At 58.8% G+C, this 14,728-nt stretch overlaps 1 protein-coding gene across 1 annotated transcript in view; it reads right to left on the bottom strand.

Annotated features, from left to right (window-relative positions):
• The window catches only part of HS6ST1 (heparan sulfate 6-O-sulfotransferase 1), a 44,491-nt gene extending 32,416 nt beyond the window's left edge, over nt 1–12,075 (bottom strand). Inside the window, exon 1 of the mRNA XM_045869102.3 lies at nt 11,252–12,075. Coding sequence (XP_045725058.1) covers nt 11,252–11,778 — 527 coding nt within the window. The 5' untranslated portion in view covers nt 11,779–12,075. The remainder of the gene's footprint in view (nt 1–11,251) is intronic.
• Nucleotides 12,076–14,728: the final 2,653 nt, after the last annotated feature.

The raw sequence follows: 14,728 nt of genomic DNA, 5'->3' as shown, positions 1-14,728 counted from the left end.
GAAAGCGAAGGAACAAACTTTCCCTCACAAGACGGCTTCCTGAATGCTTGTGTCGAATGGGTTAGAGCAGGACTCGGTAGGCCCTGAACTTCCAGGGTTCAGATGGTGGGCCGGCAAGCAGCCTTCTGTCTGGACTTGTACGAGTAGAACAAGCTGCCCAGATCTGCTTGCCCGCCTGCCTGCCGGCCACGAGGGAACACAGGACAGGCGGGGGGGCTGTGCCTGGAGCTGTGGCCACCCCTCTTTGGGACGAGGGGTCCCAGAGGGCTGCCGTGGGCTGGGCAGGAGGGAGGGCTGTGGCAAGGGTTTGAGGCTGCATGGGTGAGGCCTCGGCTGTCCAGGTAGGGCAGGAGCGCCCTCAGCAGTGGCCCACCGCCTCCCCGGCTTTGTGCCTGCCTGGGCAGGGCCTCTCCTCACAGCAAACTCCCCTGGGAAGCCATGTGCTCTGCCCTTCCTCTGTTCCACCTGCCCTTGATCCCCACTGTACCATCTTGGGCTCCTGGGAAAGCCCACCCTTGAAGCAGTCCTGTTACCCTTCAGCACGGCAGGCAGAGTGCTGGGCTTGAACCCTGTGCCCAGGAGATGCCTGGCTCTCGCCCTCCAGGTGGGGACCCTGGGGAGGGGTTAACGGGAAGCCCCGGAGCCAGAGGCCTGTGTGTGAATCCCACCTTGGCCAAGTGACAAGTTACTCAGGCTCTCTGAGCCCCGGTTTTCTCATCAGTCAAGTGGGGCCCCTGAGAGAGAGGCGTGAGCAAGGACGGCCTGGCCATGGGCGAGCGTGGTGGTCAGGACAGTCACTCTGCCCCTGACCTGTGCCCTCCGGGCGAGGACACCTGCTTGTCCTGTAAGCGGGGTGCATGTGGCACAGCACCTTCACTTCACACAAACCCCCCGCCATTAGGTGCTGTCTGGCTGGAGGGCCTCTGCCTACTGGTGCAAAGTTTCCCCCACGGGGAATGGGGAGCAGGATTCCAGAGAAAAGGTCACGGGGCCTCAGCCGGCCTCACTGCTCTAAGACGACACCCCATGCCACCTCTTGCTGCTGGGATGCAAACGCCAAACTCAATGTTTGCTGGTCCTCCTCTCCCAAGGACACCAGTGCTCCAGAAAAGTCAGTATTTATACGTGAGGCTCTCAAGCTCATAACTCAGAGGGGAGATGCCCACCCGCTGCCCACGTTTGTTCTTGGGGCCCCATGAGCCCTGTGGTGGCAGGAGCTAATTCTCAGATGGGCAGCGATGTATGGGCCAACTGGGGATGTGGTCTGGAAGCAAATGCTGCACATACTGGGCTGGGGCCACGTGGGGCTAAGAGTGGGTGGGGGATGAGGGTGCAGGAACCTCATCCACAGAGAAGGGCCATGCAGGGGCAGCCCTGGGGTGTGGCTGCAGCAGACAGGGACCAGGCACCAGACTGGGGCCAAGGCAGTGGTGTCTGGCTCCTTGGCCAGGCTGGGGAGTGACACAGGCCTTGCTCTGGGGAAGCCCTGCCTAGGTTTCCACTGGGCGGGAAGGAGGCTCCTGTGACCTCAGAGCAGTGGGTTCCAGGCTCTGGTTTTGAGTGCAGGATCCTTTTCCCAATCCAGTCTCACAGGGGCCCCAACAACCAGGATCTATGGGTGCGAGACGACAAGCAGGAGGACCGCGGACTTGTTTGGCCTTCTGGGCTGGGCTCAGGCAGTGGCTGCCTGGTGCTGCTGAGGACTTCCAAGGAAGGCCCTGGGGGTGTTCCTCCTGTAGGAAGGACAGCTGGTTAGTCAGCCATCTGTCTATCTACTCAGTCTTCTGGCTGAGCTCCAACCACGTGGGGTCCCACAGGGGCTCACCCCCTCCATCCCCTGCACGTGCACTCGGTGCCATCGGCTGGAGGAAGGAGACCTTGTGGGCCCGCCTGGCCCACACCGGCACAGGCATCAGTAAACCAAAAACGCTCAGGATGACTTGCAGGGTGGAAGGACAGTAGGGAGGAGAGGCCTGGCAAGCACGGCACCCACAGAACTTGGTACCAGGAGACGCGAGGAGGACACACCACCCTCAGGGCACTAAGCAGCCCAGAGACACAAACAGGTAAGTGGCAGGGGGAACCTCAGTGGCGGCAACCTGGTAACGGGATGCCTGTCTCACCAGCCACAGGGTCAGGCGCTAAGACCACAGCGGTCCATCTCACAGCTGCTGGCCTGACAAAGATGACCGTGTCTTACAGGCCACACGGTGGGGGCACGCCGGCACGGTGTGGGGGATGAACCTCAGGCACGGTGTTGGGAGTCTGAGGAGCCAGACTGGAGAGCACCAGTCATGGACCACCTGCCCCCCAGCCCACTCCTAGGGACACACGAGGACGGGAGGCCAGGCCTGGCCACTGCCACCTGGTCTGTGAGACGCTACTCCTGTCTGCTCTTGGAACAAAGCACGGGAGGAAAAGAGATGCGTCTAGACAAACTTGATGTTAAGTCCAGCGGTCAACGAATTAAATATGCATGTCATGGACCAACGTGGATAAATCTCAACAACAAGGCTGAGTGAAGAAAGCAAGTTGCAGAAGGTCAAGTACAGTCTGATGCAGGTTCTGGAGAGTGCGTCAACAGTGCTGGGTGCTGTTTAAGGGATATGTGTCTGAGGTGGAAATCTAAAAAAGGGGGCCGAAAACCATGAAACGCACACAGTGGTGAGGGGGGCGGGGTGGCAGAGGGGAGCCACAGCAGGCTGCCTTGGTGCCCGTGTGTTAAACTCGTGGTGAGGACAGAGGGATTGGCAGCACAGACCACGGCCATCACCAAGTGAAAACACGAGCCTGCCACATCACACATCAACACCTGTGGGAGGGTGAGCACAGCCCAGGGCTTTCTTGACATCCAGGGAGGAAGCACAGCGAAGCCCCTGATGGGAAGGAACAGGGTGGTCCCCAATGCCAAAGCCCGGGGTGAGCAGGACACCCCCATGGCCGAAGCATGGCACATCTCGCATCTCAGGTTGTCATGTTGGAAGGCCAGTGATGCTTGGTGGATGTCCCACATAATGGGACCCTAGCTACCCAGACTTCGGGTGCTGTAAGGAAGCCCCCTGCTGGCTCTCAAGCTGACCACAACAGGTGCCAAATGCCTAGCGGGCCCTGAAGGGCCCTTCCCTGTCCACACAGAGAGGGGATGCACTGTGGCCTCTTGCAAAAAAGTCTCCAGCACCAGGCACAGTTCCAACTCTGAGGCAGGCACTATCAGTGTGCCCATTTTACAGATGGGGAAACCGAGGTCACAGAGCTTGTGACTGGCAGAGTCAGGATTCGACCCAGCTGGGTCCGGCTCCAAGCCTGGGCCCCCGCCCTTGCTCTGCTGTCCACCCTGACCACCCGCTGTTCCTGCTCTCCCACCTGCTTTGAGCCGTTTCCTCCTGCTGGCTTCTTCGCTGCTGGGCTGCCTGTGGATGGCCTTTGTCCCTCCAGGCCCCGGTGGGCAGAGAGAAGCTTATGGAGCTGGCTACCTGCTGGGGTCTGGCTTGTCCAACGCCTCCTGCTACACCCAGGCAGGCAAGGGCAACAAGGCTCAGAGAGTTCCAGGCATATCCAGTCCCAGACGGCTGTGACTCAAGAGCTCAGACGTTCAAATGTCCACCCTGGTGCATCGGGGCCGTCTCCAGAGACACCAGAGTCCCCAGCTCCTGCCTGCCCACTGACCCCCTTCAACTCTACAGCTTTATAAACAATTAGCTCCAGACTTTTAATCTCTCTAGTTACTATCTTTCTAGACAATTACTGATTTGCTGTGATTTCCCCCCCCACCCCCCGTTGGGCCTTTTGACGTTCCCTGTGAAAAGACACGGAGGCAGCTGTGCGGGCCACGTGCGGCCCTCAGAGCCAGGCCAGATGCACAGCTGTCGGGGGCTGCCTCTCACTGAAGCCCCCGCCCCGTCCCCACAGCCAGCCTCCCGCTGGGCCGTGGCAAGCCACTGACAGCCCGCTTTACACCCGAGGGCCTGGGCCCCGCTCCTGGGCCATGAGGCCTGTGCTCCTCCTCAGATCACAGAATTCTAAGGGGTTAGAGAGCGGCTCCTTTAAGACCCAAACACAATCTGGGGCTGGAAGAACTACGCAGTCCCGGAAGTCATGGATAACAAGTCACTGGTTCCTCTAGAGAACCAAATGACAAACTCCATACCCCACTTTTGAGATGGGGAAACAGGCTCAGACCTAAGGTGAGAAAGGCTGCCCAGGGGGTTCCTCTCTCCTTCTCTGCTTCCTTGTGGAGGCCCCGAGCTGCTGCCTGGACCCTCTGGATGGAACCCAAAGTCGAGTCCCACCTGTCTCTCTGTCCTCACTGGGGCCTCAGAGCCCCGTCTACACAGAGACGGCCCATGAGCTCCTGTGGAACTTGGGCATGTCAGTGCCCACAGGCAGCCCTGGTGAACAGAGGCCCCAGACCCAGGATGGTTGGTTAAACGAATGAAGGACCAGCAGCTGGGGTGGGGGTGGGGCCTGCAAGCGGTCCAGGCGCTCTGGAGGGAGCCTCAAGTGAGGCAGAAGCAGACAGCACTGCAGGGAAGGGATGCTCGCTGACCTTCAGGGCTGTGCCTCCAAAGCAGAGCTCCTAGCACCCAGAGCTGGCTGGAGCCTGGCCAGGGGCAGCGGGTGACGTGGGAGAGATGGGCTGCCCCGGCTGCTTTCTGCTCCCCCGTCGAGGAAAACAGGCCCCAGGCCCAGGCTGGGGCAGGATGTGTGTGGTCTTCAGTGGCTGGGCAGCCTACGCCCACCGCCACCTGGCTGGTCCTGATGTCCTCTAACAGCTGCCCATGGTGGGTGGGCGGCCTGGGATCAGCATGCTAACTCTCCGGTGTGTGTCTATGTGCACGCCACACTTCCAGAATAACCAGCCCTGCAAGCTAGGGACTTGGGACACAGCTACACCGGGAACCTTGGGAGAACAGAGAAATCAGACCACAGCCCGAAAGTGACAGGCCTACATTCCGGGACAGCCTGGACACCAGTGCCTGGGCCTCTGTATCTTTGTAGCTGGGACCGCATCTCACCCCAGGGGCCCTGGCAACCCAAACAGAGAGCAAAATCTTAACAGGAAGAAAAAGAGCCAATGGAGTTCTGGAAGAGGCAAGAACAAGGGTCTGGAGAGACAGAAACGTTCCTGCAGACACATCTCCTCATCTGTGAGTGCCGGCAAGTGAGGCTGAGCTACAGGCCTCAAGGAAAAGGGGAGCAGGGTTGCCAATAAGAAGGATCCACGTGGTTATAAACAATTGCTGAGAAGTACTCAGAAACCACCTTCTCAGGAGAGAGCCTGAGTGCCCTTCCCGTTTCTCGAACTCTCCACAGACCAGCGGAATCGTGTCCCAGCCGGAATCACACAGCCCCTCCAACAGGGCCAGGTGGTGGGCTGGTGGCTGCAGGCCCTCAGGACCACCTGGGGACAAGCCGATCACATGGGAGTGGCAGCATGGGGGGGGGGGGCACCGGCCAGACAGCGCTGGAGGCCCCTGCTCGCTGCCGCAGATGGCAGCCAGAAGCGCACACATCGGCAAACCCTGCAGGCACTACCTTGCCAGAGCCAGGAGGATGTGGCCTGATTCTTGTCTTACTGCTACTCCGGTGAAGGCCGCCAGATGTTTCCCAGTAAAGCAGTGACACAGGCCTGCACGTGAAATTGTCCCGGTCTGCCCAGGGTCTTGGAAGCTGCATGTGCTGAACCTGGCTGGTCTGCCTGAACGGTTGGCTATTGTTCTCACCCACAGACAGTCTTCCCGGCTGGGGGCGGGGGGAGCTGGTGCAGCAGAGGGCTGGTGGGGCACACAGGCTTCAGGACAGACTCTCCAAGCTGAGACACTCTGCAAGTTCCCCAACTTTTCTGGGCCTTGACTTCCTCATATGGGAAACTGGGACAATCGTCATACGCCTGCATCGTTGGGGTGGTGGGGCCAAATGAGATGACCCATTCCAAGTACCCACTGAGTGCTTGGGGGAGAAGAGCCAGCCTCCCGCCTGCACCCTGGCTTACTCAGATTTGGGTCCCCCATAGCCCACCACCCCTTTCCTTCAGACCCCAAATGGCAGAGCTGCACCTGGCTCTCTGGGCAGGGCCGAAAAGCAGATATCCGTGACCAGATGAGCAGGTACTGGGGTGACTGGGCCTGGATGCTCCCAAACCGCCTGAAGTTTAGACCAGCCCTGACAGTGCTTGCACCAAGCAGGACTTTTTTTTTTTTTTTTTTTTCCAAGCAGGACTTTTTGATAAAAACCACAGAGAAACGTATTTTGCTGATTTAAGAAAGTAGACTCTTTTCAAACCCACAACACCATTCAATACTAAACAGGCACTCAAATACCACACGTGGCAACATGGTAAGGCACAGACTTTCTGAAAAGTAACTTCACACTTACACTGACAGTATTTAAACCTTCAGACCTTTCAACCCAGAAATTCCACTCCTAGGAACTTACAAAGGAAATGAGAGCTAGGCAAAACATTTACACACAAGGACATCCACTCCAGCATTACTTACAGGAGCCAGAAACGGGAAATCTGCACGTTCAACAGCACAGCAGAACTAACAACGCACCCGGGGGGGTCGTCTGCAGCTAATAAAACATTAAGTTTTTAATAAGAAGTAACAACATTTATGGAGAATTCACATTAGGTTTCAATTATAGTAAAAAAAAAAAAAGCATGTGTGAGGAATAGTCAGTTTTCTTTCCTCTTTTATGTTTTCCTCCCAATTATCACATAATCATCACAACAACAACAAGAGGGTAAGATGTGAAAGAAAAAGACTCAGGGTCCCTTAAGGATGACAAAGCCAGGCCTCTGCTGACCGCCTGCCACTCCCCAAGTACAGCAGCTAAATCTCTCACACCACCAACTGAGAAAGAAAGAAAAAGACAAGGAGCCTCACAGGCCCCAGGGGTAGGAGCTGTGCCCCCTGGGAAAGGCTCTCTGACCGGGGAGCAGTCAGTCCCCAGATCAGAGCCAGCCCCACTATAGCACAGTGGTCCAGCCTTCTCTGCGTCGCCCCAGGTTTTACAAGTGAGGGGCCTAGAAGGACAGGAAGCCCTGGTCTTGCAAGTCTTTGGTGCTTTAAAGAAAGCATGAATTAGCTAATTCCACAAGCCAGAGCACCATTTAACATAATTGTCAGTAAGCTATTTGAAAGTTTGCCTTCTTGTGCATTTGCCTAAAAAGATGTGTTTTGTTTTGGGTATGAATGAAAATCTAATTCTGAACATCTTGACCTCACAGTCCCCTCATCTCCACGCAAGGCTTCCCTAAGCGATTCAGGCCATGGTGACACTCCATCCAGGTCCCTTAGGTGGCTGGGCCCCATTCATGGGTTCCAGTCACATGCTCTAGGTAACATCTGCCTCAGTGTAAGCAAATGCGGGCTTTGTCCCTTGATCACACGTAAGAGAGTAATTGTGAAGGCAAGTTGGAAATTGTTGAGTGCTGCAGAAAGAATTGTTGTAAAAATGCCCCAATCTTAAGTCTGCCCAACCTGGCTGGGCCCAGCACTGCACTCAAGGCTGACTCGAATCTCATTCACTAGAGGACTCATGGAGGGGCACAGCTCCTGGAGAGGGTGTGAGGCCAGGAAAAGAACATTCTAGTTGGTGCCAACATGTGGGCAGTACCCACTCAGCATCCGGCCAGTGCCAACATGCTGTGGACATGTCAGGAGGGCCAAGGGCATCTAAGGCAACAGGGTGCTGCCAGGGAAGGCTTCCTGGAGGAAGGGGCAGCAGGGCTGAGGCTGAGGCAGAGGAGGAGCCAGCAGAGGAGTGGGAGGAGAGGACAGCATGCCGGGGCAGAAGGTAGCAAAGGCTCAGCCGAGAGCACTGGCAGATTTCTGGAACACAGAGGAACTCAGGATAGCGGAGGATACATGACCAGAAAAGAGGCTGGGGACTGGGAGGGTAAAGGCCATCGATTCTAGGGCTCCTACACAGCAGTATCACAGATGCTGGGAGCCCACAGGGGCTCCCGGAAGCCATACTGGGGACCCAAATGCCCCTGGTGGCTCCAAATGAAGGCTACACAATTTCAGAGACATTTCCAGGGCCACCCAGGCCAGATCCGTGTCTTCTCTTCTGTCCCCTTCAGGCAAATGGGGAGAGGAAGGAGAGACATTCTGGCCGTTAAGAGCGCCATTCTGAGTCTATGAAGTGACACGGAGCATGGGGTGCAGAGACACTAACCGAAGTGGCCCTTGGCAACAGCTGGCCGGCCACCTGCCTGCTGCCTACTCCAAGGTCAGTCCTTCCTGGGAGACTTTCAAGCACACTGGCTGGTGCTAGCAGGTGTGACAGCCCCCTCAATGGACACAGTCCATAACAGGGACCTACTGATGCTTTGCTCACGCACCTTTTTCTCTCTTTCTACTTAGGAAGTACTAACCACTGCTAGAAGCTGCAAAACTGTATTCCAGGAAAGTACGTCTCCTCATCTTGAGGTTTGTGACCTCAACACCTGCCCAGCTTAGAACCCCCAAAGCTGATGCCGTGTGATAGGGAGGTTCTGGAGCTGTGGAAACCCCCAATCCACTGAGTCACTAGCACCAGGAGTGGGAGAGGCTTGGTGGAGTTTCTAGAAGCACTCCTTATGGCAGGGAAGCATTCATTCACACCCTGCAACATGCTTGGCCCAGGGGACCAGGGAGGAAGGAAAGGTCCTCACCCTAAGCCCAGACCCCCAGGGTCCTGTCAGGGTGGCTCTTGGAGCCAGGCCCATCCCCTCCGCAGTTACCCAGCCAGGTGGTCACTCCAGCACCCACAGGGCCATGGGGCAGGGCAAGCCCTGGTCTGCTGGAAGGAGAGCGAGGGTAACATCTGGAGCTCCCGAAACCAGGCATCCCATGGAATCTGGCCACTGACAATATTCATCCAGAGAGGTGCTGGGTCCCTGGGGCAGGTGGGAGAACTGCATCCTGACCTTCAAAGCACCCTGGTCCAGCCCCAGACTAGGGGAACACTCAGCAGGTGAACCTCAGTCTGATAGGCTTATAAACACACAAAGCCAAGATTACCCTGGCCTCTCAGGGAAGCTCATTAAAAAAGCAATCTACCTAGCACCTGGAACAGAAATGAAGGGGGCGGGGGAGAACAGCACAGGAAGATGAAGCTCTGTCCCCTGCCTCATGGCACAGCCCACTCCCAAAGTGGACAGGAGAGGAAGGGCCTCCTGAGGACCCTGGAAACCCCTCCTCCACCTGGCCTGCATGCTGCTGAGCTCAGCAACTTCCAGGCAGAGGGGATGGCAGCCCACCATAGCAAGAGGCATCTGGCTGACTAGGCACGGCATTTTCTATTCTTGCTACACACACCCACCCTGAGGAGGGGGTGCTGGGCCTCCCTCGTGCAGCACCTGGGGGCTCTGTCTGCTCCACTTGGTCTCCGGGCTCTTGTCTGCAAGGGTGGCTGGGCCTCCTTCTCTGGTGGACAAACTCCAGAGAATGGAGGTCAGGGGGCCCTTCATCCTGGTGACCCAAAGGGAAACAGCCTCAGGAAATAGGCTGCAGAGAGTGTCCCAGTCTTGGCAGCCCCCAGAACAAATTCTGCACACTGTCCCCTCTGGGAGTCTCCCACGCTAATTCCCTCTGGCAGACAGGATGGTGCCTACCCCCATCCCCACTACTAAAGGCAGGGAGGTGCCCACCCGGGCCTATTTGGGTTGGTCCGTGCCCAGGTCTGGGGGACTACAGTCCTGGTAGGCCAGCAGCTGCAAACTCCAGACCTGGCTTAGTCTAGCATAGAGTGGCTGGCCAGAGGGGCAAAGGCGTGGGAGGTGGGTGCTACACCAGGAAAGCGCACCCATGCAGAGCAGACCAAGTGCTGGACAGGAAGCAAGGCTTCAAGGGCTTTGGGGTGGTAGATCTGTTACCAGTGGGGACTTAAGAGACCTGGAACATCACCTCGCAGGCTCGAGCTGCCATCTGGGGGCAGGGGGTGGGGCAGCCAAGGGAAAGTAAGATGACCTCTGTCCCCAGCTCCACGACCCTAATTTCCCGACAGTCAGGGAAAGACCACAGGAGAACTGAAGAGCTGAGCAGAGGAGCAATGCCATGGACCACATTTCACTGTGGACTGGCCAGATCCTCAACCTTTATCCCCCAAACACACCAGAGACCCTGCCCCCTCTTGACGCAGAAGAATGCCAACAAACACAGCTACACAGCTCACATAAGCTCCCCCACCCCCAGCCTGGCTGTAAGTGCAGTCCTAAGACAAATATAGAATATAAACAAAGGACAGGCAAGAAGACCTCACTCCTGGCTCGTCCCAGCCCAGATATCATGGGGAGAAGGCCCCCAGAGCACCAATATGAACAGGAGAAAAGAATCCAACTTTTAAGCACTGGAAACCCAGCCTGCCCTCTGAGGTTGTGGTTACAAAGTGCCTCCCAGGAGAGCTGCCCCCCACACAGGTCAGCCCTGTGCCTCCAACCTCCACAGAAATGGGGGGCCCCCAAGGAAAGTGTCTGGTTGAATAGGTACCCCTGACCAACTCAGCTCCCCCAATCTAGCCGTTGGTCTGCTTTTGCTCCTTTTTCGGAGGGAGCTTGCAACCGGTTCTGGCCCAACTGGTGAGGGCAGGCAGCATTGCTTCCTCCCCGCCCCCAGCCCCAGGTCACACTCATGCCTTTGTTCTACCTGCACACACCGGCAGGCAGAGCCCACCCCCCTCCCTGGCAGCTCCTCCCCAGCCCTCTCCAGGCAGGCTGGGGGGCTGGGGGCCTCACAGGTGCAGGCGGAGAGGCACTTCACTTCTCTCACTTCCGCTTCGGGTGTGTGAGCGGCCAAGGTAAGCGAACACTCCAGGTGGGCTACACACGCCAAAGAACCCACTTTCGCGCCCGAAGACACCAGGCTAGCCTGGACCCACAGCTGGGGCGGGCCAGATTTTACACTGGCCCGCGACGCAAGGCAAGTGACGGCCCCAGGGCAGTGGGCTGTGACCCAAGGGAAGCCCAGGCACTGCGCAGCCTGGGGGGCGGGGGTGGTGGAGGGGGAAAAGTAGAAAGGCGAGGAGGAGGAGAAGGTGAGAATAGAGGGCAGGGGGACAACGGGCCGCAGCGGAGGAACTGAGAGCTCCGGGCGCCCAGCAGGTCGGGAGGGGGTCCAGAGCGGCTGCGGCGAGTGGGGGCCCCAAGAGTACAGGAGAGGGGAGCAGGGAGGGCAAGGAGGGTAGAGCGGGCCCAGGGGAGCCCGGCGGGAGCACGGCTGGGGCAGCAGCCTCTAGCTGGGACCGCGTCGCTCCGGGCGCTCACCTGGGCGTGCGCAACGCGGCGGGGTCGCGACGGTCCAGCACGCCGGGCACGCAGTTGGTGAGCTCGGTCCAGTCGGCGTGCAGCCCGCAGCTCCAGCCCGTAGAGAAGCGGGAGAAGAGCCAGGTCTCGCGGCGGTTGGGCCGGTAGCAGGTGCACTTCTTCTGGCCGGGCCGGCAGTCGCAGGGCACCTCGAGGCGCACGTTCTGCACGAGGTGGCGGCCGAAGGTGGTGCCACCGGTCTTCTGGATGTGCAGGAAAACGATCACATCGTCGCCCTTCATGTCGAACCGCAGCGAGCGCTCCAGCTCGCGCACAGGGAAGTAATACTTCTTCTCGTAGTGCGGGTCGGGCGTGGGGAAGAGGTCCAGGTCGTCGGGCGGCGCGCGGCCGCCGGGCGCGCCCAGGCTCAGCCCCGGGCCCGCGTACTGGTACAGGATGAGCATGAAGCACGCTGAGCCCGCCACCACCAGCACGAACTTGCTGGCGCGCTCAACCATGGTCCTGCCGCCGGCGCGCCGCCGCCGCATGTGTCACCATCGCCGGCGGCCCGGGCGCGGGGCGCGGGGCCTGGGAGGGCGGGGGGCGCGGGCGCAGCTGCCTCCGTCGCCGCCGCTGCCCGCGCTCCGGCCCGACCCGGCTACTCGGCGCCCAGGCCGCCCGCAGCGGCGCGGGCCCCGGCCCTGCGCGGCGCCATGGCTGCTCTCCGCCCGGCCCCGGCTCCCCGGGCCCGACCCCGGGCTCGGTTCCGGCTCCGCTGCGGCCCCGGCCCCGGCCCGCGCCCCCTGCGGCCCGATGCCGGCCACTCCGCTCCGCGCCGAGAACGCTCTGCGCCGCCCCGCGCGCCGCCGCGTCTCCGCAGTCCGCCGCCGCCCCGCCCCGGCCCGCCCCCGGCCCGCCCCCGTGGCGCCTCTTGCCGTCGCCGCCCGCGCCGATCCTCGGCTCCGCCCCCTGGAGCTCGCGGGGCCTCAGGCGGGTGCTGGGCTCCAGGACCCGGGTCCCTGGCCACGGCCAGAGCGCTCCGAGGCGGGCCGCTGCCGACTGGAAACTGGTTTCTGTCCGAGAGTCGGGGAGGGGAGCGACTGGGGAACTGGGGAACAGGGGTGCCGGCGGCCCTTCTGGGCTAGAGCTCGGGGAGCGCAGCAACCAGCACCCCTGGCGCCTGGGTCCCCCTCCCCCCAAGTCCCGGCTGCTGATGGAATACCCACTTCCGCGCTTCTCCGGAGGAAAGCTACTGACCTTGCACGCTGGGCGCTCTGAAGTTCCAAATGCGAAAGGAGCGGGCTGCGATTGGTGGGATCTGGGGGCGGTGGGGCCCGGGCGAGGGGAAGAGAAGGGAGGGCTGGGGGCGCAGAGCCCGGGGCGCGCGGCCGTGATCGGTATGCCTCTGCCCCACGGCTTTGGGACAAGGATCCGGAGCTCCCCTTGGAGAGATACTGAGGTGTCCGCAGAGGCCTTGGGCCCAGCTTTACGCAGTCCACCTTCTTTGAAAGGAGCCAGTATGCATTTTTCTTTTCCATGTTTATTATAACCCCAATGAAAAAGTTATAAAGAGTTGGGCCAATATTTAAAATCGCGGAAGTCCACAAAAAATTTCCAACTTCGAGCTTTGGTAGGTCGGTCAGAGGGTCTGGCAGCCCTGGGCCTGTGCTGTTTTTGGTGGCGCCGTCGTGGGTGCTTCGGGCTTCCGTGCCCTGTCGCCCACCGCCTGCTTACGCCTTCCAGCTTGGGCCAGGTGCCGGCTGCTCAGCAGAAGGCCCCCCACCTGGCCCTTGCGGAAACCCCAAAGGGTAGGCCACGCTCCAAGCGCAGGGCCCTGGCCCTTGACTGTGTTCAGAGGCTGTGGCACCTTCATGAAGAGGTGAAATGACCTGCCAGAATAGCACTTGGGATGGGCTCAAATGCTCCCATCAGGCCCTGCAGGGGGCTCCCCTGGTTTTCTTCTGTGGGGGTCCTGAAAGCATGCCCGGGCGGGGGGATGGGAGGAGAGGGGTGATAAGGGCTTATTGTGTCAATTATACCGCAATTAACTTTTAAAAAATAAATCACACCAGAAAGCCCTCTTGGAAGCAAACCCAGAGAACTGGAAACATAACCACCAACACCCCAAAACCCGACAAAGAGGAGAGCATTTAGTTTTCAAGAGGAGCTGAAGGAACATCAGCTCTGGACAGCCCCGTGCAGCACCCTGAACACAATGCAGAGTGACGTAGAGCTGCTGGGGGTGAGCTGGGGAATCCGGGTGTGACCCAGGGGCCCAAAGCCCCTGCCCACACTGAAGCTGCTTTAACCGACTGTGGCCCAGGGAGGCCACAGGGGGCATTTTGGCCCGACCTTCCAGTAATGATTCATTTTTGCCAGGAGTGAGGGCTGGCACAGTGGTATGCCTGGAGGTACCTGCCTCTGCCTGTAGTTACTTGATACCCCTCCCCCCCCCCCCCTTTTTTTGGCTGGGGCCTGAGGAGTCTCCCTTCATGGGCCTAAAGGCAGCAGCTCAGCCATGGAGGGCAGAACCGCCCTGGGTCCAACCACTAGGCAGCCTTACCCAGGTGACAATCCTCTACCAAGTAGTAAATCATAATTGAGGCTGCTCTTTATCCACAACTACTGGGTACTAGGCCCTGTAGGTGTGTCATTTCCAATCCCATTGGCAAACCTGTGGAGTAGACTGTAATACCCATTTCACAGAATAGAAAACTGAGGTTCAGAAGGGTGAACAGAGGGTCACATGGCCGACTGGTGGTCTCCTCTCTCCGGGCGCTACTTTTGTTTGACCCACAACAGCAGGGTGGATAAAGCTTGAGCAAAAGCCTGCCCCAAGGGCACCCTCATCACTTGAGGCCTGAAATTCTGGGCCCAGCAGGGAGGCCACAGGGTGGGCCAAGCTCCTCTCACTCTTATAATAGTCAAAATTCTGATCCTGGGCTGTCTGGCTTCAGAGTCCAGCCCTTATTCACTCCTGTACTCATCTCAGCTCCCCCAGACCAGATGCCAAGGCTGAATGGGGGCAGTGAGAGGGTCTAGAAGAGCCACTCCTCAGCTCCCAATGAGTCTCTGCTGCCAGATAGGGATGTGGGTGGAGAGTGTTCAAGAGAGAGCTGAAGTTTTACTGAAAGGCCACTGAACCCATCTGTGCCTGGCCTAGGGTCTCATCTTGGGACAATCTCACTGTCCCAATGGGGAAACTGAGGCCCAGGTGCTTCCCCCAGGGAGGCTATTTAATCCAGCTTTGTACTTGCCAGGAGAGCTGATAGGGAACCCCCCATTTAGGCAGGAAATCTTTTATTCCTAGAATTCTCTTAGGAAGAAGAAAATTTTCCTAGTTGCCTCCAGGATTGTACTCAGTTTTCCCCTTTGATTTAAGCGCTGCTCTTGCACTGTGAGACCCCACGGCTGTAGTGATTTTCTCATATCTCAAAGTCAAGTCAGATGAGCCACTGATCCTAAAAGTCAGTCAACATTTGGGACCAGGATGGAATG

This window comes from Mirounga angustirostris, unplaced genomic scaffold (genome assembly GCF_029215605.1).
Source record: "Mirounga angustirostris isolate CCGP_5_RB_7025 unplaced genomic scaffold, mMirAng1.0.hap1 SCAF_3, whole genome shotgun sequence".
NCBI classification, from domain to species: domain Eukaryota; kingdom Metazoa; phylum Chordata; class Mammalia; order Carnivora; family Phocidae; genus Mirounga; species Mirounga angustirostris.
The sequence above is the reverse complement of the archived record's forward strand: the minus strand, read 5'-3'. Positions and strand labels throughout refer to the sequence as shown.